Source organism: Rhinoraja longicauda, chromosome 6, assembly GCF_053455715.1.
Source record: "Rhinoraja longicauda isolate Sanriku21f chromosome 6, sRhiLon1.1, whole genome shotgun sequence".
Lineage (NCBI taxonomy): Eukaryota > Metazoa > Chordata > Chondrichthyes > Rajiformes > Arhynchobatidae > Rhinoraja > Rhinoraja longicauda.
Window position 1 is genome coordinate 78,627,760 of NC_135958.1, and position 24,565 is coordinate 78,652,324.

At 44.0% G+C, this 24,565-nt stretch overlaps 1 protein-coding gene across 1 annotated transcript in view; it reads right to left on the minus strand.

The window, feature by feature from the left end:
- Positions 1-19,383, minus strand: part of smurf2 (SMAD specific E3 ubiquitin protein ligase 2) — a 142,135-nt gene extending 122,752 nt beyond the window's left edge. The window contains exon 1 of the mRNA XM_078401431.1: positions 19,236-19,383. Within this exon, the coding sequence (XP_078257557.1) occupies positions 19,236-19,287 (52 nt within the window). The 5' untranslated portion in view covers positions 19,288-19,383. The remainder of the gene's footprint in view (positions 1-19,235) is intronic.
- Positions 19,384-24,565: the final 5,182 nt, after the last annotated feature.

Genomic DNA, 24,565 nt, shown 5'->3' on the forward strand with positions numbered 1-24,565 from the left:
GCAGGCACGTTTACAATTGCATCCACAGATGCAATAGTCACTGGCACGAAGTAATGCTATGCTGATCCACTGATAATTGATAAAGGAATTGCTAATTTTAGCATTATGAATAGGAATGTAAACAGGTAAAATCTGCGCAAGTCATGCACTATGAAACACTTTGCTGTACAAAGAGTTCAAAGTATGCAAATCATGAAATGTTCACAATACATTCTTATGAATGAGTCGCAGCAACTCAGTTTGAGAGGTTATGTAACTACGAAGGAACTAATACAGAAGGGAGGCACAATATTTCCAAATATTTTATGTACCTCTACTTAGTCTATAATTCTTCAAAAGAATATTGCTGGAAACAACCTTTGTTAGAATATAATGCATCATATTATGTTTTAGAACCCTAAATCTGATCTGGCAGATTGTACTCCCAATCTGTTACATAATTATTGAATAGCTTAAAAATCCATCATATTCTCAGCTACTTTACAGAGCTGACCAACACATCAACAGGATTACACACATTAGAACACTGCAAGGAATCCTGTGCTTCTCACTGTACTCAAGAAAAAAATCCCCAAATACATGTAACTAAAGCAAATTTTAAGTTAAAGTAGGTTTGTGAACTATGAACAGAGGAGATAGTTGAGACAGGTACTATAATAACATTTAAAATGCATTTGGATAGATAGGGGGAAAAGAAGACATAAAGAGAGGAGAAAGGGGAGGAAGAGCTAAAGGGGGTATGTTGGGTAAGAGAAGGAAGTGAAGAACTTGCCCAGCCTGACAGGCCAGACATGTCTACCTCTCTGCATTTCATAACTCCTACATTCTTATATCTGCATTCTCACTCTCCAACAGCTCCAATTCATTCCTTGCCCAGATAACCTTGTTTATAGATTATCCCCATGTTTACCCGTTTTACCCCCATCTTCCATCTTCCCCATCCTCCCTGCAGCTTAATGAGCTTCATTTCTCTCTTCCCGTTTTAATTAAGATCTTCAGTGTTAACTTTGTTTCTCTTGCAACGGATGTGCAAAATGCTAGGTATTTCCAACATTTTCTGCTTTTATTTTAGATTTCCAGCATCTGTAGTTTTTTCAATTTTCAAAAATATTATTCAATCTGTGATTTATTTTATTTGAAGATAGTTGCTGTGGCTACATTGTTGAGCAGCTATCCTAACGTGCCATTGAAAATGTTACATGCACATCTTGCCAATATCCTAAACTGGCCTCAGTATTGGAAAATTGAAACAATTTCCACTAGAGCAATTATCATACCTCGCAAAGAGCACTGCAATCAATATCTTACATGAATTAATTTAAGACAGTCTAACATGTAACAGAAATTCAGAATGAAACTTTCGTTTACAAAGTTATTCTGAATTGGCAAAGGCAAGAAAATACTTTTCAATCCAACAGCATGAATCATTTATAGAAGCAGAGAACTTCCCGTGCAGCATAATCAGTTAAAATTCCACAGGATATAACAATTGAATGAAAAATATAAAGAATGTGATTTAGTCACTGTATCCCCCTACAAACATTACAAAGCAGCTTCCCTGGTACATATGTATATCTCAGTATTTCATTAAGAAATCTTTTAGTTATAGTCCTAAAGGATTACTTAAGCTGGAGAATATAATTACACAAAATGATTAAAAACAAATCAAAAGATGACGAATCAAGTTGTGGAAGCCACATCATAACTGCACTTTATAGATTGTCTGACAAGATTTTATTGCTATGTTTTAAATGTATATTTTACTGTTAATTAACATTATTAACATAAAGATGGGTTAATTAAATGTTTGGCTGGGTTTTGAGCCAATAACTGGCAGCCCACTACATTGCTAGTGTGTTTCATATTAATGACATGTGTTGACATTCAAAAGATGAATAGTTAACTTCTAGATTGCCATTACTTCACGTTTATCAATAAACTTTATAGCGAGCATCTTATATTTTGTTTATAATTACCTATGTTCTTTATTTTCCCATCTTTGCAAGGGCAAGAAAATTCAGGCACAAATAGCAAGGTTATATTCAGAAAGAATGCAAACCCTGAAGCGCACTTTACCTAATGTTTAGAAAATAATTATGTATAAATAGATGACCTGTCACAAGAGCATGCAATGTTTCAAACCAGTTCCTTTACACAGCACCTGAAGTTACCCTTTTGAATAAGAATACTTCAGGAAAGTAGACAAATCAATATAATCTTATGCTGTAGCGGGAGCGATCGGTTCAGCCCGAAATAAGGCTAGATGCCAGGTTAGTCCAGTTGGGATGCTTTATCAACACTACAAGCTGCCAGCGCACATGTTCACTCTCCTCTCGCTCCACAAAATCCCTCCTGGGAAACCCCGTGGACTGCCAGTCCCAGACCCTGTCATTCTCAGTGCCGAGGGTTCGGCCAAGGAGTGGCCTAACTCTCAGGAGTCGCCTCAGGACCCCCCCCGGAGGCACGAAACGAACGGCGGACGAACGAGGCGGACGAATCTCGTACGCACATCAATTCTCTCAGAGGCCGGCATAGGCACAGGCAGGAGCGGCCGGGATTGAGGACGCCCCCAACGATGAGGCTGAGCCACCTGCATGGGTTGACTGATACCCAAATGGGACGGCTTAAGGCGAGCCTTCAGCGCGGCCTTAAGATGACGGTGGAACCGCTCCACCAGGCCATTAGTTTGCGGATGGTAGGCCGTGGTTTGATGGAGCTGGACCCCCAACAGGCGGGCCATCGTAGACCACAGTTCTGGGGTGAACTGAGTCTCCCGGTCTGACGAGATGTCCACCGGCACACCAAAGCGGGCGATCCAGTGGGCAGCGAGGGCTCAGGCATGCGTCGCAGCAGAAGTGTCAGCCAGCGGAACGGCCTCCAGTCACCGCATGAATCGATCAACTACAGTGAGGAGATAAGTGACGCCCCGGAATGGGGGAAGCGGGCCCACGTGGATGTGATCGAAGCGACGGCGAGGCACAGCGAAATCCTGTATGGGCGCCCGGACGTGGCGCTGAATCTTTGACGTCTTGCACGGAATGCACGCTCAGGCCCAGTTACCGACCTGTTTGCGCAAGCCGTGCCACATGAACCGGGCAGCTACCAAGGTAGTCGTCACCCAGATGGAAGAATGAGCCAAACCGTGGATGATGTTAAACACCCGGCGGCACCAGGGACGATGGGTCGCGGCTGACCAGTGGACACATCGCACAGGAGCATGGCGCCCGCAGGACCAAACGGCACGTCCTCCAGCACCAGACCAGAAATCACAGTGCCATAGGCAAGCATCTCACTGTCCTCCACCTGGGCTGTCGCCAAAGCGAAATAGTCAATACCCAGGACGGCACCAATGGCAGGGCGGGATAACGCGTTGGCGACCCGGTTATTCTTGCCCTCGATGTGGCGGATGCGGGTCGTGAACTCTGAGACGAACGCCAACTGACGCTTCTGCCGAGCATGGGTCGGACACCTTCGCGAAGGTAAACATGACGGGCTTGTGGACTCCAGAAAATAGTGAAAATGTCATGTCGCCAGGTGTAAGGCGAGGAGCTCCAGGTCGAAAGCATTGTAATTCCTCTCCGCCGAGCTGAGTTGCCGGCTGAAAAAGACCAGAGGCCGCCAGCACCCATCGAGCAACTGCTCGAGCACGCCGCCAACGGCAGAGACCAAGGCGTCCACCGTCAGGGCATCCTCTCATGGATGGACCCGCATCCTTGCGTGTGCAAGCGCCTCCTTGGCGCCATAGAAAGCGGCCATGGCCTCGTCGTGCCACTGGACATCCTTCCGCTTGCCAGCCAGGGGACGAAACAACAGCCACAAGATCGGAGCCGCTGCGGGCACGAACCGGTGGTAAAAGGACACCTTAACCACGAATTTCTGGAGTCCTTGCACCGTTGAAGGTCACGGGAACTGGCGAATGGCCTTCACCTTGTCCGGGAATGGGACTGCACCATGCTGGGTAACACGATGACCCGGGAAATCGATGGAACTGAGGCCGAACCGATATTTGTCCAGATTAATGGACAGGCCGTGCTCGCTGAGCCACTGATAGAGCAACTGGAGGTGCGCGCAGTGCTCCTGGCAAAAGCGACTGGCAACGAGGATGTCATCCAGTTAAATGAAAATGAAATCCAGGCCGCGACCCACCAAGTCCATCAGGTGCTGGAAAGCATGTGCGGCATTAAGGCCGAAAGGCATGCGGAGAAATTCAAACAGCCCAAAAGGAGTAATGATGGCCGTCTTGGGCACGTCGTCAGGGTGTACCGGAACTGGTGATAGCACCAGGTCAACCTTGGAAAAGAACTTAGTGCCAGCGGGATGGGCGTTAAAGTCCTGGATATGCGGAACCGGGTACCAATCCGCTGTCGTGGCATCATTAAGTCGGCAGTAATCACCACAAGGCCTCCAGCCTCCGGACGCCTTGGGCACCATGTGCAATGGGGACCTCTATAGGCTGTCGGAGCGCTGGACAATTCCCATGGCCTCCATCTGTCGGAACTCCTCCCTGGCAATATGGAGCTTGTCAAGGGGAAGTCTGCGTGCATGTGCATGGAGCGGCGGTCTGGTGGTGAGGATACGGTGCACCACTCCGTGCTTGGGGCTAGCCGACCGAAATTGGGGGGGGGGGGGGGTCAATATATCGAGAAAATCCGACAATATCTGGGCATAGACATTGTCCACAGAAGACACCGGGTCGCGGCGTGGTACAGCCGATGCAGCTGGGCGGAAGGAGATCGACTCCATCATTGCAGCGTGGACCAGGCGCTGCCCCCTCACATCCACCAACAGGCATCAAGCCCGGAGGAAATTAGCGCCCAACAACGGCTGGAGACAACGGCAAATGTAAAGGTCCAGGTGAAAAGACAGGGACCAAAAATAGGCAGAACCGTGCAAACCCCATACGTCCGGATGGGGCTGCCATTCACAGCGGTGAGCGAGGGCCCCCGCTTACCTGAATGAGTGTCGACTCCCGATGGGGGCAAATCGCCCACCTCTGCCCTGGTGTCAACGAGGAACCGGCGTCCCGAATGTCGGTCCCAAGCGTAGAGGCGGTGTATCTGGCCTGCCGCCGCAGAGAATACTGGCGGCCGGCCCCGCCGTTTCCCTAGTACGAACAGGGCTGGCGACACTGTCGAGCTGTGGAACCCCAGCGCTGGTGGTAGTAACACCAGCGCCCTCTACTAGTGTCACCCAGGACAGGCTGGCTTGGGGCTGATGCAGCCAAACCCTCGGTGAATGCAGGGGACGGTCACTGGGTCCTCTGGGGTGCTGTTGACACCAGATCGATAGACGCGCCGCCCTGCTGCGACGTCCCAGGCGCTGCAGGGCCTCGATCCAGTGCGCCCATCTCCCGCCGATAGGTCAGTCACAGCTCATCGGCGTGCTCCGCTAGCGCCAGGGGGTCGTCAAATTTCGCCCCGGAGAGGGCAGGCGGATGTCGTCTGGCAACCGCTGCAGGAATGCAAACTCAAACATAAGACAGGGCTGGTGGCTGCCTATGAGGGTAAGCATCTCACTCATGAGAGCCGAAAGCTTCCAATCTCTGAGCCCGCCCATGTTGAGGATGCGCGCCGCTCGCTCCATGCAGCTGAGCCCGAAGGTGCGGAGAAGCAGCACCTTGAGGCCTTCATATTTAGCTGCCGGCGCACATGTTGTCTCTCCTCTCTCTCCACAAAACCCCTCCTTGGAAACCCCGTGGACTGGCAGTCCCAGACCCTGTCAATCTCAGTGCCGAGGGTTCGACCAAGGAGTGGCCTAACTCTCAGGAGGCGCCACAATGCACTACAATAAAAAATTATTAATGTTTTGAAGCCACTGCAGTTTTCTACCCCATCGTGGCAAAGTATTAAAGGTCCTTATTTTTCACCATAATGACAATAATGGTAGACACTTACATATTATTGTACTTGATACAACATATAAATTTGAGATTTGTTTAGCAGTATTCCTAGAATTCATGCTTAGTTCATTAACAGAATGCAAAATAAAGATCCTGCAAGAAAACAATTTGACAATAGGTGCAGGAGGAGGCCATTCGGCCCTTCGAGCCAGCACCGCCATTCAATGTGATCATGGCTGATCATTCTCAATCAGTACCCCGTGCCTGCCTTCTCCCCATACCCCCTGACTCCGCTATCCTTAAGGGCTCTATCTAGCTCTCTCTTGAATGCATTCAGAGAATTGGCCTCCACTGCCTTCTGAGGCAGAGAATTCCACAGACTCACAACTCTCTGACTGAAAAAGTTTCTCATCTCAGTTCTAAATGGCCTACCCCTTATTCTTAAACTGCAGCCCCTTGTTCTGGACTCCACCAACATTGGGAACATGTTTCCTGCCTCTAACGTGTCCAACCCCTTAATAATCTTATACGTTTCGATAAGACCGCCTCTCATCCTTCTAAATTCCAGTGTATACAAGCTTAGTCGCTCCAGTCTTTCAACATATGATAGTCCCGCCATTCCGGGAATTAACCTAGTATACATACGCTGCACGCCCTCAATAGCAAGAATATCCTTCCTCAAATTTGGAGACCAAAACTGCACACAGTACTCCAGGTGCGGTCTCACTAGGGCCCTGTACAACTGCAGAAGGACCTCTTTGCTCCTATACTCAACTACTCTTGTTATGAAGGCCAATATTCCATTGGCTTTCTTCACTGCCTGCTGTACCTGCATGCTTCCTTTCAGTGACTGATGCACTAGAACACCCAGATCTTGTTGTACGTCCCCTGTTCCTAACTTGACACCATTCAGATAATACTCTGCCTTCCTATTCTTACCACCAAAGTGGATAACCTCACACTTATCCACATTAAACTGCATCTGCCATGCATCCGCCCACTCACACAACCTGTCCAAGTCACCCTGCAACCTCATAGCATCTTCCTCACAGTTCACACTACCACCCAGCTTTGTATCATCTGCAAATTTGCTAATGGTACTTTTAATCCCTTCATCCCAAAACAATTGAACTAATAGCTACAAAAAGGTGCAGACAGAATCTTTTCTCCTAAAGTGGAAATCAAATACAAGAGGGTGAAAAGACCTATTTTTGAGCTGCTCAATGGTCTATGATATCAGTCAGATGAGAAAAAATTGTCATAGTAGGAAAACCCCACATCAGCAGTCTTCATAAATGAACTAGGATCTCAGAGTAAACATTTCAGTATTATGACAACCAGACCAATGCTGTATTGTTGAAAAAATAACAATCTGTAATAGGCACATACTTCGTCAATCATTGAAGAAAACAAGTAATAAACTAAAACCTGTCATGATTTATATGTTTTAAATGACAGTTAAAAGTATAGACTGTCATCACAGTCAGACTTTCAATTAAATCCAAAGTATTTCCACATTTTGGCATGACAAATCAAGAAAGCTTGTCTGTGTATTAGTCCTTGTGGGTTCAGTTTCACAATGCACATTCCTTTAATATGAACTTGACACTACTGACGATGCTCATTACTTTACAGTATAAAGTGATGTGCAAACAGCACCAAAGATTGGATTTTCCTGACATCTTCATTCGACCAGCATTAACCCATTCCCTTTCAACAAGTTTGCAAATTGAACAATGGTGTTCAGTTGGAGATGGTCAAATATGCCATTTTCTCCTGGTTTGTGAGCACGTTTGAAAATTACCAATATTTTCATGTCACAGAAAAACAGGGTAAGGGTAAAGAAATAAAGCTCAAAGTCATTGATTTAAACATGGATGCTATTCATTATTTAAGCAAGTACTAGAGGACACGTTTGGGGCAAGTTTTTTTTTCATACAGAGGGTGGTGAGTGCCTGGGACGCACTGCCATGGGTGGTGATGGCAGGTACAATAGTGGCATTCAAAGGACAGTTGGATAACCACATGGATATACAAGGAATGGAGGGATATGGACTATGTGCAGGCAGATGAGAGTTGGTCTTGGTATCATGTTCGGTACAGATATTGTGTAAGGAGGAAATGCAGATGCTGGTTTAAACCGAAGATAGACACAATAAGCTGGAGTAACTCAGCGAGACAGGCATCAGAGAGAAGGAAAGAATGACCTATTCCTTCTCTCCAGAGATGCTGCCCGCCCCGCTGAGTTACTCCAGCTTTTTGTGTCTATCTTCGGTACAGACATTGTTGGCTAAAGGACCTGTTCCTGTGCAGTACTGTTCTATGTTCTTAAATAAGTCTTTGTTCAAGTGGCCAAGGTTAAATTTTTATATTTACTTATAGCATTAAGAAAAATGGTAGTCCCAACACCAAACCTTGCAAGACTCTTGGATACATCTTTTCAGTCCATTAGAATTAACCTTTCAGATGGTTTTCCTGTCACTCAGCCAATTTTCTATTCATGCTGCTCCAACTCTTTTTACCCCCAGCGTTCATTTTGATGACAAGCCTGTTAGGTGGCATCTTATCGGTGTATATACACACACTCGTTACATTGAAAGGTAAATCTGACATTAGTGCACTTGTGAAATGTGCAGATTTAGATCATAAGCACAATTCTAGTTCACTTATGCCCTTAGTGGTTAAGCAATAAAGTTAGACAATCTACATAAAATGACCTTAGGCAGTGGCAGCACTACGATCAGGCCAATTCCTTTGACCACAGTAGTAAATAGAGTGTGCTGCTTCATAGAACAGTACAGCACAGGAACAGGTACTTTGGCCCATCATGTCTGCACTGCCCCTGATGCCAATTTAAACTAATCCTATAACCTGCACATGGTCTGTATCCTTGCTAGCTTTTCATGTGTTTGTCCAAATGCCTCAAATATTGCTATCATATCTGCTTCTAGCACATCCTCAGGCAATGTGCTCCAAGCACCTACCACTCGGTATAAATATGGCCCATAAATCTCCTTTACACCAAATCATGACCTATAAACTCCAGCTGGCAACCACACTTGTATGAGCATCAGGTGAAAGTATTAAATCAATCTCAGCTTTAATTTTAGCCTCCCAACCAAAACTGAAAGCTTGACAATAATTCCGCCTAACACAGAAAGAATACATACTTGAGGGAAATACAGAGGGCATTCAAATAAATGCTAAATATTCCCAAAATATATAACTTCCAGAAAAGTTTCAAGAAAACATCGATTGAATACATGGGACATTTTCCTTTCATTCACACTTGAAAGACAATAAATATTTTAAAATTTTTCATAAAAACAAGTAAATTCTAAAATACTGAAACCAGAATCAATGAAGTGGATTTAGCTATGTGCCAAAAGATCCCAGATAGCATAAATTACAAAACAATAAGCACAAATAATGATTTACAAATAGTAGAATAGACCAAGAGACAGGCATGTACATTCTTCTATATAAAGATTTACAATACTGCTAAATCTTTTCAAGATGCCAAAAAATTTGAGACTTCACTTCAAGCATGCTGGAATTTTCAGGAAATCTGGTATTTGCCTGCTATGACTATCTCTTCTTCAGAAAATTATCTGAGTACATGATCAGATGCTTATCCTTACTTGTAAGCGCTCATAGTTTCCTCCTCATTCTTTCATATTCAAAACATCAGTTCCCAGGGATAACCACTGTCACGCTACAATCTGCAATGTTTTGACTAGTGGATTCACTGGGCCACATCATATATCCTAACTCTTAACGATATTGAAATATACTGGAGGCGGAGTCTCATACAGCTTCCTTGGACTTATTCAATTTCCTCACTTCACCCAACCATTAGCTTTCTCTCCTTCTCTCCATCTAATCCCTCCCACTTCCCCTCAACATTCACAAAATCAAATTAGTTTGATGATGCAGACCACCTGCTCCCTTTCTAATCACTATTTCCAAATCCTGACATTTTCTTCTTAAGATGACGAGTTTGAGCTTGCCCCTCTCATCTTTGTATTGCCAGGGAAAGTTACAAGTCCACAGCTCTTCCTTTGACATCAGCCTTGAATTGCCCTTCCTTATCTTGTTATTCAGAGAAACACTTTTAATCTCACATGTTGGAATTCTATTTTCAAAGGCATTACCAACACCCAGGTCCTCCATGAAACTAATTTCTGACCAGGCTTCTGACCACTTCCAACATTTCAATTATAGTCCAAAGGGTCCCGACCTGAAGTCACCTATCAAGTCTGAAGAAATGCCCCAACTCAAAACGTCACCTATTCAGAGATGTGGCCTGACCTGCTGAGTTACCCTATCACTTTGGCTCTTTTTTGTAAATCAGCATCTGCAGTTCCTCATGTCCACATTTCCCATCATATGTTCCAATCTTTTGGTGTAAGCAAATTCTATGGACTCGTGATCCTCGGAGAAGAAAAAACTAATTCCATCTTAAATGGACAGCCTCATCCTTATTTTTGTAAGCAGTAACCCCTTGTTCCAGGTTCTCCCACAACAGAATTTAAGATCAAAGGAATCATGATGAAGAAGGCTAGTGCAGAAAAGTGGTGCTGAGCTAAACCTTGATCCTATTGAATAGCTCTGCATTATTTTCCCCGAGAACATCCCCTCCCAGTCAAGACCTATATATTATCTTAGATTCTAAAATGTTATTTTTAAAACAACTTCAGTCCAAACGTGTCTGCCCATTTTAAAGAATACCAGGGCAGGACCTCCATGATGTTCTAATTAATTAGGTGTATTTATTAGTTTTGTATTTTACTTTACACACATTGTACTTACACTGATATGCCTTGATTTAAAACACTGGACCAGTCAGTGTCAGACAACGCCCATTCCCAATATAGGCTTATTCCAAGCACAAGATCCAAATGATAGGGTAAAAGTGACTGCCCTCGACATCTTGGGCATTTAATAAAGTGTGATGTTAAAGTGCCCAGATTAAATTGAAGTCAAAGTGGACTAGAATTATACCTACCAAAAAGGAAGAGGGCTCCAGTTGTTCAAACCAGTTATCTCAGCCAGGATATTATTTTTAAGAATTCCTCAGAGAGGCACTGTAGGACCAATTTGCTTTAGCTGTTCCAAAGCAAGGTCAGAAGTGGGAATGTGTGCTGATAAAAGTGATTATTTCTTTTTGCAACTGCTCAGCTATAGTGTGTAACAGTCAAATAATACTTTCAAGGCTTCATACAAATCATATGAAGCTTTGAGAATATCACCATGCTTTACAAAATATTTTTAAAGTACACTTACTACTATTGTGTCAAAATCCACAGCACATAATGTTTTCACAAAGGGTATTGTTCACAAATTATAGGAGTAGGCCTATCGAGTCTACTCTGCCATTCAATCATGGCTGATCTCTGCCTCCTAATCCCATTTTCCTGCCTTCGCCCCATAACCCTTGACACCTGTCACCAAAACACATCACCAAAACAGATTGACTGGTTACACACCAGGACACCAGCAAATTCTTATTTCTTCTATATAGTGCCATGGGATCTTTAAGGTTCACTTGGCAGAGCAGACCATTTCAAAATAACATTTTACTTGAGTCAACTGGAAGCAGGTATAGGAGTCTGAAAATTGTAACGTCAGGATTCAGGAACAACTTCTTCCCAACAATGATAAGGCTATAGAACACTCCAAACTCCAAGTAAACAAACTACCTGGGTTGCACTGACGACTTTGGTCTTTGTTTATGCGTTAGATTGTTTTTTTTGTCTTTTTATTATATTATCTATTGAGCACTCTGTGGCGATACTGCTGCAAGAAAGAAATTCATTGTTCCCTTTCGAGACATATGACACACTTAACTCATGAACATCTCATCCAAAAGACGTGACACATCTGATTGAACAAAGGAATGTCAGCCTATATTTTTTATGGACCGGTTTTTTGGAATGGAAATCAAGCATACATCACATGGACATGCAGAGTATGAAGAGATATGGATTATGAGCAGGCAAATAAGAGTTGGTCTTGGCATCATTTTCGGCATATTGTGGGCCGAAGGGCCTGTTCCTGTGCTGTACTGTTTTGTTCTAGGTTCTAACTGTGTCTTTTTGAGGTACCCAAGTCAAACTACCAAGATCAGAAAACATCTAATGCCCATGGTCTCGTTTTAAGAAACAACTGAGCTACAGCTGACACATTCAAAATATTTTAGATGCAGTCTCACCCCAAGCACTGAAAGGACCACCCAAACATGCCATCTTCACCAGTTGGAAAAAACAGACAATTACACCATGACCACACAGCTTCCCAACATATCCAAATCAACTATCATCCTGCTTTAGACATATCATTGTTCTATCATCATTAGATCAAGGACCTTGAATTTCTAACCAAACATCAATGCGGTAGAAACATCACCACATAGGCTACAGTGTTTCAAGACAGTAGGCCATAAACACTTAAAAAGGACAATCTTTTATATGGGCACATCTATAAATAAATAATAGAAAAGTAACACTGAAACACAAGTTACTTAAGTTCTGAACCACAATATGCTTTTTCTCATCCAGGCATTACTTTCCTGTCTCCATGCCTGTTGAATCAACATCTAAATGTTGCCACATTAACTGATTCCTAGTGGCATAAAATGAACTTTGCTATGAAGATAAAAGCATGGGTTTCAGTACACAAATACTGCACCATAGTCAGTTTCTGTAACCAGAATCACAATTAAAATTAATATTTTACAGGGAAGCAAACTAAAATTACAGTATTGGTGATAGTTTGCATGTATAGATTTTTTCTGTTCCTCAGTTTCACAAAATATCAAGTGAATAAAACAAACAAATCTTCAAATTTACCACTTAACATCCAACACTGAATAACCTACATCCAAACAGTGAAATTCAAATTTGGTATATTGGTACATGTGACAATAAACTGACCTTGACCCTTGAAATTAGAAATGTTATAAGAAAAAAAAGACTTCCTTCAAAACTCGTACTTCCCAACTTATTGCACTTAGATTTTCATTCTGGCTTTCAACTATTATGAACAAAACAATTCAGTTGGCCTTTATTTTGCAATGTATCCTAAATTGCAAAGCCAGATTAAAATAGTGAAACCAGAAATGAGGGAAATAAAAACACAATGAATCATATATAACAGAGCTTTATTTGTCATTCGGTACCGAGGTACTGAACGAAACTACATAGCAGTCACACACAAAAAAGAACACAAGACACATAACCCCAACACAAACGTCCATCACAGTGACTCCAAACACCCCCTCACTGTGATGGAGGCAAAAAAACTTCCACTCTCTTCCCCACGCATAACCTATATACCCTTGAGGAAGTACTTCTGAACAACGTCCCCCCACATCTCCAAAGGCAATCAAGCAAAGTGCCATAATACTGCCATTTTTAACATATTGGTATCAACGTGCTACAGGAAAAAACAAAATTAAAGCATATTGGTTTACCTTTCTTACTCAATATTCTCAATTCATCACTGTAAATTGCTATTGCCATATCTGCACTGCTGCTGACTTGGCAAATTTGTAAACTAGCATAGAGAAGCAATTCCAGCACAGTCATAGATCGTGGAAACAAGTCCTTAAACCCAATCGACCCATGTCAACTTTCAAGCATCCTATGCACCAACTGGAAAGGACAGAAGGATATCTGTCCAAAATTGCTACTTCAGCACAGAATAAATCAGCAAGACAATAAGAAACTTCACTCTGTTGCAATTTCATCTTATTTATGATTACAGTTTATACAAAGTAGCTGTTCAGGGCTTTCCATTTAAGCGATCAGCACCCAATTTTATTTCCTTTCAGCTTAATAGATATTGGGGGGGGGGGGAGGGGGAACAAATTAGAGGTATGATCATAACATAAAATCCAAGGTGCCACAAGCATAACCTACAGTGTATACTGTATTCTCAGGTTAAGACAGAAATACATAAAACAAAGTAGAACACAAAGTTTTATTAATTGAGATAATTTCACATTATATTGGTACCATTTATTAAAAATTTGGAGGTCTTGGGATAATTGTGGTTATTATCAGAAATCAGGAATGGAACATGGGACACAAGTTTGAAGAGCATTTAGCAGAGAAACCCGATAAGACATCTGCAGAGCCAAAGGAAAAGTTTGAAAGCCGCGTTAATAATTGAAATTACACTGATGAAGCTACAGTTCTTTGCAATCAAATAAGACAGGAAGGGACAACATATTGTTGTGTTGCCAATCACGTTTGCCATATGCCTTCAGACCCAACTTCCCTAGTAAATTTATTAATCATTCTATATTACAGTGCTTCATCAAACCAGCCGAGTGTAGTAGAAAGACAACTAAAATCTGAAGATTAGGAGTTTACAAGAAACTGAGATATAAACTGTCTCCAACCTATGTGTAGGAAGGAACTGCAGATGCTGGTTTAAACCAAAGATAGACACAAAAAGCTGGACAGGCAGCATCTCTGGCGAGAAGGAATGGGTGACGTTTCGGGTCGAGACCCTTCTTCACTATCCTGGTTGTTTTCCTAATGCAAAATAACCTGTTTCCAGAATCATTCAATAATTATAGCCAAGAAACATGCTGTCAACCTGCTATTATTTTCTAAAGTGAGATGCTGATATTTAAGAAGCAAACCTGTAGCTTCAAAATGTATTAAGTTACAATGATCCAAAGGGAAAAGCCTTCTTATTCCTGGTTAAACACTCAGTTTAACATTCATTCAGAAAAAAACAACTCAATTAACAGAATGTCAACCCGGGTTACCCCACAATAGGGTTGGACTATCCAAAGATTATTCAGAAGAGACAGCACTCTGATTCAAACTGAGAAAAGTTGATATTCTGTGATAGTAATAACAAAGACTTTTTCATCAGTAAATATTTATATTATTCCATCACTTTAAAATAAATCTGTATAAATTACATTATAAAGAACTAGTTCTATGTAAAATGATGGTGGGGGTGCTTCTCCAGAATATTAGGCAATAATTTTAAAAAAATCAACACGATCTATGTTCTACCACATCCAGTGGTCATCATAATTATTCAGCATGGGGTAATATATTGACTCATTCTTTCCTCTACCCTTCTTTTCTTACACAAAATAGAAGCTCTCAGGATTTATAACATTTTGGGAAAAACATTTTACATGATCCTATGTATTTATCACTTGTACAAGAAATTCAAAATTTATTCCACACACAAGATAATAAACAAATCAAAAATACTCAGCCATGGCTTATATATAACCCATTCCAACCATAAACAACTGCTACTCAAAAACAGAGTAACTCCAATTCTATCACTACCAAAATAAAACTAACCCATTTTGGCTACCAGACTTTGAGCAGTGACAGAACATGCAGTTTCATCTCAGAAGCTTGTGGGTTCAGGCATAACTCCAGAGAATTAAGCACATGACTTTGCACTGCTAAGGGAATGCTTCCCTGCCAGAGGTGTTCATTAATCCAAGAACTTGACTACCCAGTAGACACAAGGCAATGTCCAGGTCAAAATAAGGTCCTGTTGTGGCGCCTCCCGGAGGTCAGGCCACCCTGTGCATCGAACCCCTCGGTATAGTCCGAGGAGGGCCCAGGTGTTGGGCCGATATAATGGGGGAGTTTTTGGCACTGGGGCAGTCTCCAGATATCCTCTGGAGTGGAGAGAACGTATGACTGCCCAGCATTATAGTGCTAGCGATTTGCCAATTAAAATATCTGCCTTTAACCCTCCTGGCTGCTCGCCTTATTTTGGGTCCTCCGACGCACGCCACATTGGTGACCCCGACGTGCGTTACTGCGAAGATGATGCATCACAACATGCAGCCCGCCAACCAGGCCCAGCTATTCGACCCGGCTCAACTCAACGTGGTAGGCCTCAAACTTCCAACTTTCTGGACCGCGCAACCAAACGTGTGGTTTAACCAAGCAGAGGCCCAATTTCACCTCCGGGGCATCATCGTTGACATTACTAAGTACCATCATGTTGTTGGCACCCTGGATTAGGAGCCGGCCGGCCACATTATCACCGGTTTGTGCCAGCTGCGGCCCGCATCAGGCGGCCTTTGTTCAACCTCCCGGCGGGTAGGAAGACCATAGCGTGGCACGATGAGGCCGTGGCCGCCTTCGGCGCTAAAGAGGCCCTCGCTTGGGCAACGATACTCGTCCACCCACGGGAAGATGCCCCGATCGCCCTGACTGTGGACGCTTTCGAATCAGCGGTGGGCGCGGTCCTAGAGCAGCTCGTGGACGGGTATTGGCGGCCCTTGGCGTTCTTTAGTAAACATCTGTCCAACGCCCAGCGCAAATACAGAGCCTTAGATCGGGAGCTCCTCGTCCTATACTTCGTGGTGCGTCACTTCTGTTATTTTTTGGAAGTCCGGGCATTTACTGCCTTCACGGACCTCAAGCCACTTACATTCGCTTTCACGAAGATTTCCAATCCGTGGTCCGCTCGGCAGCAGCGCCAACTCGCATTTGTGTCCGAATTCACCACAGACGTCCGTTTCGCGGAAGGGAAGGAGAACCGGGTCGCCGATGCGCTCTCTCGCCCTGCCGACGATGCCGTCCAAGGGATGTGTCTGGCAATTGATTACTCAGCCCTAGCGGCCGCCCAGCGGGAGGACGACGAGATGTTGGCCTACCGGACTGCCAACTCCGGTCTACGCCTAGAGGACGTGCCTTTCGGGCCAGCCGGCGCTTCATTGCTCTGTGACGTCTCGTTGGTTCAGCTGCGGCCCATCGTTCCGGCGGCGTCGCGACGTAGGATTTTTGACACAATCCACGGGCTCACGCACCCCTCCATCCAGGCGACCACAGCATTGGTGGCCTCGCGTGTCATGTGGCATGGCCTGCGTAAGCAGGTCGGTCACTGGGCCCGGTGCTGCATCGCCTGCCAGACCGCCAACATTCAGCGCCATACCTGAGCGCCTCTGCAGCGGTTCGACTTTCCGCAATGCCGTTTCGACCACATCCACGTGGAGGTTCCACCGTCAGCTCAAGGTCGTTCTGAAGGCGCGGCTTACCGCCCCGGACTGGTTAGACGCACTGCCGTGGGTCCTGCTGGGAGGTCGCACCGCCCTCAAGGAGGATTTGGCGGCTTCCTCGGCGGAGCTAGTCTACAGGGCCCCGCTCACTGTACCGGGGGAGTTCGTACCGTCGGCGACGGATCATCCGGAACCACCCTCAACCACCCTACAACGCCTCCGCGAGCGGGTGGGTAAGCTCGCACCTGTTCCCACGTCAAACCATGGGACTTTTCACCCGCACGTGCCAGCGGCTCTGCAGGACTGTCAATACATTTTTTTACGCCGGGGCGCCCACTGGGCGCCGCTCCAACGGCCGTATGAGGGCCCTTTCAAGGTGCTGCAGCATGGACAGTCAACTTTTGTGCTGGATATTGGGGGGTCGGCGTGAGACGGTGTCAGTCGGTCACCTCAAACCGGCTCACCTGGACATCGACCAGCCTCGCCCACGGGGGCGTCCTCCCGCCCGGCCCCCTACACCTTCGCCGGCCCCGGCGTCTATGGACATGCGTCCGCCGGTCCGTTTTGTTGCCTCCAGTTCTGGGGGGGTGGGGGGGTCATGTGGCGACTCCCAGAGGTCAGGCCACCCTGTGCATTGAACCCCTCGGCACTTGGTATAGTCTGTGGAGGGCCCAGGTGTTGGGCCTATATAATGGGGGAGTTTTTGGCACTGTGGCAGTCTCCAGATATCCTCTGGAGCGGAGAGAACGTACGACCGCCCAGCATTATAGAGGCTAGCGATTTGCCAATTAAAATACCTGCCTTTAACCCTCCTGGCTGCTCGCCTTATTTCGGGTTTGCCGATGCACGCCACACTGTGCATCTTCTCAAGTGCATATAAAGATTCTGTAGCATTAATTTTAAAAGCAAGAGAGCTCCACTAGTTTCATGGCAGCTTTTTACACATCAATTGACGTAACTAAAATCAAAGTTATTTTGATATTTATGTGCCTTTGCAGTACTCCAACTGGTTGTGCATTTCCACGATTACACCTATGGCTACATTTCAAAAGTACTTTGCTAGCCATGAGGCACCTTGAAATATTTTACGGGCAGGAAAGACATCACGAAGTGCAGTAAAACAAGAAAAGAGTTGGTACATTAGCATTACACAAATTGAAAGTGAAAGACGAAACAGTCTTTCTTGGTCGCATTGGTTGAGAAAGAATGTTGCCAAGAGCACATAGAACTCCTTAATCCTCTGGAACTAGTGTTGTGAAAGTTTTTTAATTTAACTCAAGATGCCAGACAGGTCTTGGTTTAAAATTTCATCCAAAAGACAGAACCTATCGTGCACACTATTTAGTGCAGTACCTGTACGTTTGTAATGGACCTTTAACCCACAACTTTCTAAAAGACAGCACTACTTCTGAGCCAAGCTGGCACAAAGCAGTAGTAATGAAGGCTCCTAGAAGCATAAACAATAGACAATAGGTGCAGGAGTAGGCCATTCAGCCCTTCGAGCCAGCACCGCCATTCAATGCGATCATGGCTGATCACTCTCCATTTGTTTTTAGAAAGAAAGAAACCCCAGAGTTTTTAAAATATTGGAACATATTTTATTTATAATTTCCTTTTTTGAAACATTATCCAACCCACTGTTCTTACCACAATACAACAACACCGGGACGTGGCTATTTTGGCATAAAAAATTCCAGACTGAAATAATCATATTTTCATTACAAATGTAGATAGATATAGAACAAAAGAATGTAAACGTGATACAGCAACAATAGAGGATAACAAAAATAAACTTTGATTTCTTGCCAAGTTGCTCCTTGCTGAAAGGCTCAGAATATAAATACAATCGATTTAATAAAATCCAATGAACTAATAGTGGCATACACATTTCCAATTATACACAGTCCATTTGCAAGAAGAAAGGATTAAGGTTTGAAAACTATCTCCATTCCTACCCTACCTCAGAAACAGTTTCAACACGGAGTTCACTGCGCCAGACCCAAGCAGTGAAACCCACATTATTTAACAGGAAATTCATGATTATAAAACTGTCTGAAGGCACCACCATTCTCCCAACCCTTACGCATACACACACACCCACACACAGAGATAAATCAAAATGATCAATAATTCCAGAAAATGAGGAATCATCAACAAATCCTCGGTCAAGTTCAAACACATTATTTCTAAATGAAAAAGCGCAAAAGCAAAATTAACATGACTTATTTTGCCTGACCAAAAAAGGAAAACACTCCCACAAAACAAGCTCTCCATTCACAAATAATTAAAAAAGGGGGAAAAAAAAGGAAGGATCCATTTAAAGAAGCACCGGACCTGATGGTACGCTGTGTGTGTGTCTCTCTGTATGTGTGTGGCATTCACACAGCTTCCTACCTGTTAGACGTAACTTAACCGGCCCGTTCCTCCTGGCCCCTTGGTTGGACATATTCCCGAGTGATTTTTGATTGTTTTTGTAAAGTTTAATAGCCACTGCTGGAGCCTGAGCGCAGGCGACCGCTTCTGCCCCCTTCCCCCGAGCGAACAATGATGGCCTCCTCGAGCCCGATGGCCCGGATGTGCATAGCACTCACTCAACAACCGACGGCCGGAGGGGAGGGGGGAAAACTACACTAGAAATTTAAAAACACACACATCATTTACCTCATGAAATTAAAAATACTCAACTTTTCTATCCGAATACACCGAAAAAAATCGTTTAAAAAAAAACTTTTCTTGAGGTTTATCTTTCACCGCCCTCCCCCCCCCCCCCCCTCTCTCTCCCTTCCCAGCACACACCGTCTGGAAATCAATGGAAACAGGTTTATTTCCTGTCTCTCCACATCACGATTGGGATTATACGTTATTATTACTGCGGGCTCGATTGGATTGTTGCTCCTTTCTTCCTGGTTGCTGTGAGTATATCTCCACCTCCGCGCAGCAGATCCACGCGTAGAAAAATAAAGATAAGGAAGGATTATTTCTCACCGCCGCCCAAACACACACACGAAAAAAGTTGTCGATGGTAGTCTTTCTTCGAGCCTGAAGCACAGCTCCCCCCCCCCCCCCCCCCTCTCTCTCTCTCTTTTCCTCAGGGTAAGTCCTGGTCGTGGCTACTTGACTGAAGCCCAGAACAGAGCATTTGCTGACATCACCCTGCTCTGCTCTGCTCTGCTCTCCCCTCCCTCCTGCTCGCAGTCTGCAGCTCCTCCTGCTTGAGTCAATGAGACAAGACACCAGCACCAAAGTCTGTACCAAAAATGTGGGTCTGCTCGAGAATTCTCCGGCACATCGAGTCCATACCAGTTTCTGATAGACCAGCTCCTCGTTCTAATAAAGAAGGGTCCTGACTTTAAACGTCACCTATCCATGTTCTACTGAGATGCTACCTGAGTTAATCCAGTACTTCGTGGCTTTTTTTCCTCTAATATAATCTGTCCGTTTTCTCCCAAGAACTGTCCCTCCCTAGATGCTACCTGACCCATTGAGTTACTCCAGCACTTTGTGTTTTTCACAAGATTCCAGCATTTGCAGTTCCTTGTTCACTCCTCAGTCCTTTTCCCTGCAGTCATACAAATTATTTTCACCATGTAAATTATTCACATAATCCCTGTTCCTTTTGAAAGTAAGTATTGTTTGAATATTTCCACCAAGCAGTGAGTTCCAGATCGTAACTACAAGCTGTTTGAAGATTTTCCTCTATTCTCCTTGTATCTTTTACTCAAAATATTAAATGTGTGTTGACTGATCCACGAACCATCTACAAATCGGGATAAATTCTATCTGCCTTCTCCATCTAAACCAATTATGATATTTTTAAAGTGCAAATATTATAATTTATCGCTTTAAATATGCCAGTGCAAAAGGCTGGTGGAACTCAGTAAGTCAGGCAGCATCTGTGGAGGGAATGAGGAGTTGCCATGAGGATGTTGTCCTTGGAATCGTCCAGTGCCAGAATGAGGCCGATGCAAATTGAAAGAACAGAACCTCATATTCTACTTGGGTAGCTTACAACCCAAAGTTATGAACATTGAATTCTTGAATTTTAAGTCATACCCCACATCCTCTCCCTCCTTCCCCTATCCCCTCCCCTAATTCTGTACATACACGTTTCTCCCACCAACATCTGCAGGTTCTTGCGTCTCCAAGATATTCAGCGTACTGTTATATGATTTATTTCATGTCCCTATCCAAATGTTCATGTCCACTTTACATCTAGTGCAATCTTTTTTTGAGGAATACTCACCAAAGTAATAAAGGAAACTGCCACTTTGCACGCTGTGTGAACCCTTAAACAATTTGATGGTAACCAGATGATCTGTTTTGTATTAAATGTTGATTGGTGGGCTAAATATGGGCATCTCATCTTCAGAATAATGCCAGGGGATGTGAGTGAGCAGATGAGGCCCTAGATAATCATGTAAAAGATAAATAGCACTCAGTGCTGTGACAGTAACCTGAATTTTTGACCTCAAGTCTCTGGAGTGGAAGATGAACCCACAACCTTCTGATTCAGAGGCTACAGTATTACCATTGAAGCCACAGCTGACAAACCAATAAAAAAAATCCTTTCAGTCTATCATGCCTTTGCCAGTTCTTTGAATGTAATCCCAATCCTTGTTTTTTTCCCATAACCATAATTATTTTCCTTTTGGATATTTATCTTTTTTGAAATATTATTGCTAAATCTGTTTTCACCAACTTTTCAAGTAATGGATTCTAGATCACAGTAATTCACGGGATATTTAAAAAAATCCCAGTTTCCCCAGTCTTAAGAAGGGTCCTGACCCAAAACATCGCCTGTCCAATCCCTCCCCTGACCCACTAGGTTCATCCAGCACTTAAGATTCCATCATATGCAGTCTCTTGGGTCCTATGTCACATCTTGCTCTCTTGCCAATCACTTAAATATGTATGTATTCTCTAGTCACCAAACTATCTGCCATTAGAAACATTTTCTATAGTGCAAAACTGCTCTCAATGATTTTTATATTGGATAGCATGAATATTGCTACAATAGACAATAGACAATAGGCGCAGGAGTAGGCCATTCGGCCCTTCGAGCCAGCACCGCCATTCAATGTGATCATGGCTGATCATTCTCAATCAGTACCCCGTTCCTGCTTTCTCCCCATACCCCCTGACTCCGCTATCCTTAAGAGTTCTATCTAGCTCTCTCTTGAATGTATTCAGAGAATTGGCCTCCACTGCCCTCTGAGGCAGAGAATTCCACAGATTCACAACTCTCTGACTAAAAAAGTTTTTCCTCATCTCTGTTCTAAATGGCCTACCCCTTATTCTTAAACTGTGGCCCCTGGTTCTGGACTCCCCCAACATTGGGAACATGTTTCCTGCCTCTAACATGTCCAACCCCTTAATAATCTTATACGTTTCGATAAGATCCCCTCTCATCCTTCTAAATTCCAGTGTATACAAACCTAGTCGCTCCAGTCTTTCAACATGTGACAGTCCCGCCATTCCGGGAATTAACCTAGTAAACCTACGCTGCACGCCCTCAATAGCAAGAATATCCTTCCTCAAATTTGGAGACCAAAACTGCACACAGTACTCCAGGTGCGGTCTCACTAGGGCCCTGTACAACTGCAGAAGGACCTCTTTGCTCCTATACTCAACTACTCTTGTTATGAAGGCCAATATTCCATTGGCTTTCTTCACTGCCTGCTGTACCTGCATGCTTCCTTTCAGTGACTGATGCACTAAGACACCCAGATCACGTTGTACGTCCCCTTTTCCTAACTGATCAAATCTACTGATCAGATTGACAGATACAAAGTTAACAGTGTCACAGTCACACTGTACGGAAACAGGCACTTTGGCCCAACTTCTCCATGCCGACCAAGATGCCCCATCTGCGCAAGTCCCATTTGCCTACATTTGACCCATCTATATACGAAAACTCTTGTTTGTTTGTTTGTTTGTTCCTGAACTACAGCCAAAACGGTACATGATAGCGCGACACCGGTACATGATAGGCCCACCTTACTCACAGCCGTCCCTTTGGTGTTAATGGAAGAAGTTTCATTGAAATCGCTGTTATATTTTTAAAGTTATTCACATTTTAAAGTTTAAATCTACCTCATAGGGAGGAAGGGGGGAGAGAGGGAGGGGGTGGAGGAAGGATAAGGGGGGTTGGGGGGATGGAGTGGAGGGGTGGAAGGGGGAGGGGGAGAGAGGGAGGAGGAGGGGAGGGTGGTGGAGGGAGGGGGAGGAGGGAGAGAGGGGGGAACGGGAAAGGGGGAGGAGGGGATGCTGCACCAATGCAGGAGAGGTTTGGGCCCAATGGGTCCACTTGGTCTAGTGTTCCTCTAAATCTTTCCTATCCATGTACCTGTACATATGTCTTTTAAATGTTGTTATAGTACCTGCCACAGCCACCTCCTCTGGCAGCTCATTCCATATATCCACCACCCTCTAAGTGAAAATTGTAACCTACCTTACAATTAATTAATACTGATAATTATAGAAAAACTCTTTTTTTTAAAAAGGACAATATAATGATATGAAAAAAATTACTCTAGTTTTAGATATTGTCTTTTTTTAGTTTATCCATTTTAGGTGACTAGAGTGTCACTGGAAAGAACAGTATTTATGGCTCTCCTCCAATTGCTCCTGAAACACCTCTTGAATCTCAGCATTCCTAATAGTGAAAGTATTGGCATTACTGTCACGTGTGCTGAGATGCAGTGAAAAGCTCTTGCCTGCGTGCTATCCAGTCAAAACAAATCATACTATACATGAGTATGATCAGGCCATGTTCAATTTCAACCACTAGTGCAAAGAGAACAAATTTCAGAGTGCAGAAAATAATGTTACAGTTATTGAAAAAGAAGTCTGCAATGAGGTTGGTTGGAAGACAGCTATAAGCTCTATGCCGACTCTCAAGGTGATCCTGTCATTGCCATTCTCTTCTCCCACATATTTCTCAGTAACCTATTTTCTCTCACATGCCCATCTATTTCACGCTGATTCTCCCACCTACACTTACAATTTACAATAACTCACAATAACCAATTAACCTTTGTATGTGGGAGGGATCTGGAGCACCTAGATGAACGCACAAACCCTATACACAACACCAGAGGTTGCTGGAGCTGTGAGACAGCCACACTATCCGCAGTGCCACTGTGCTGCCCGAATATTTCCTTGGATGAAGAAAGATCGCCAAAGATGGTTGAACCAAGCTGTTATAAAAGAGTAAAATTAACATTTTCTTTGGATACCTAACACTAAAACAGGGGTAAGGTCTTCTCAGGTGCAATTCATTATTGACTCAGAGATGTTCATTGTTATGCATTTTAAAACACTAATAATATATAGAAACAAAACTTCCCCTTAAAATCTCATGAAAATAGAATGTTCAATGGCATAATATATATGGGTCACAAAGTTATAAACATCAGGAAGGATATGGACTAATTCCCAGATTTGTGGCAAGTTAGCAACTCAGCCACATGAGTGGGACTGCTGTGCTTGGCCAAAGTGTTTAAGCTGGTTTAAGGAAAAACCATCTTTGACTTTGTTCATTTTCCAGAAACACATATGGGATATGTGTATGGGTGCATCGATCTCAGGTGAGGGCAGAGTCAGGCATAGCCATGATTTCCTCAGTAATATAAAGGTCACCAAAACTAAATGTTCCTGGTTAATGTGTAAAATGTACAGCCTGGGTGTGACAACACAGTGTAGATAGGATCCCTTTTCTCCAG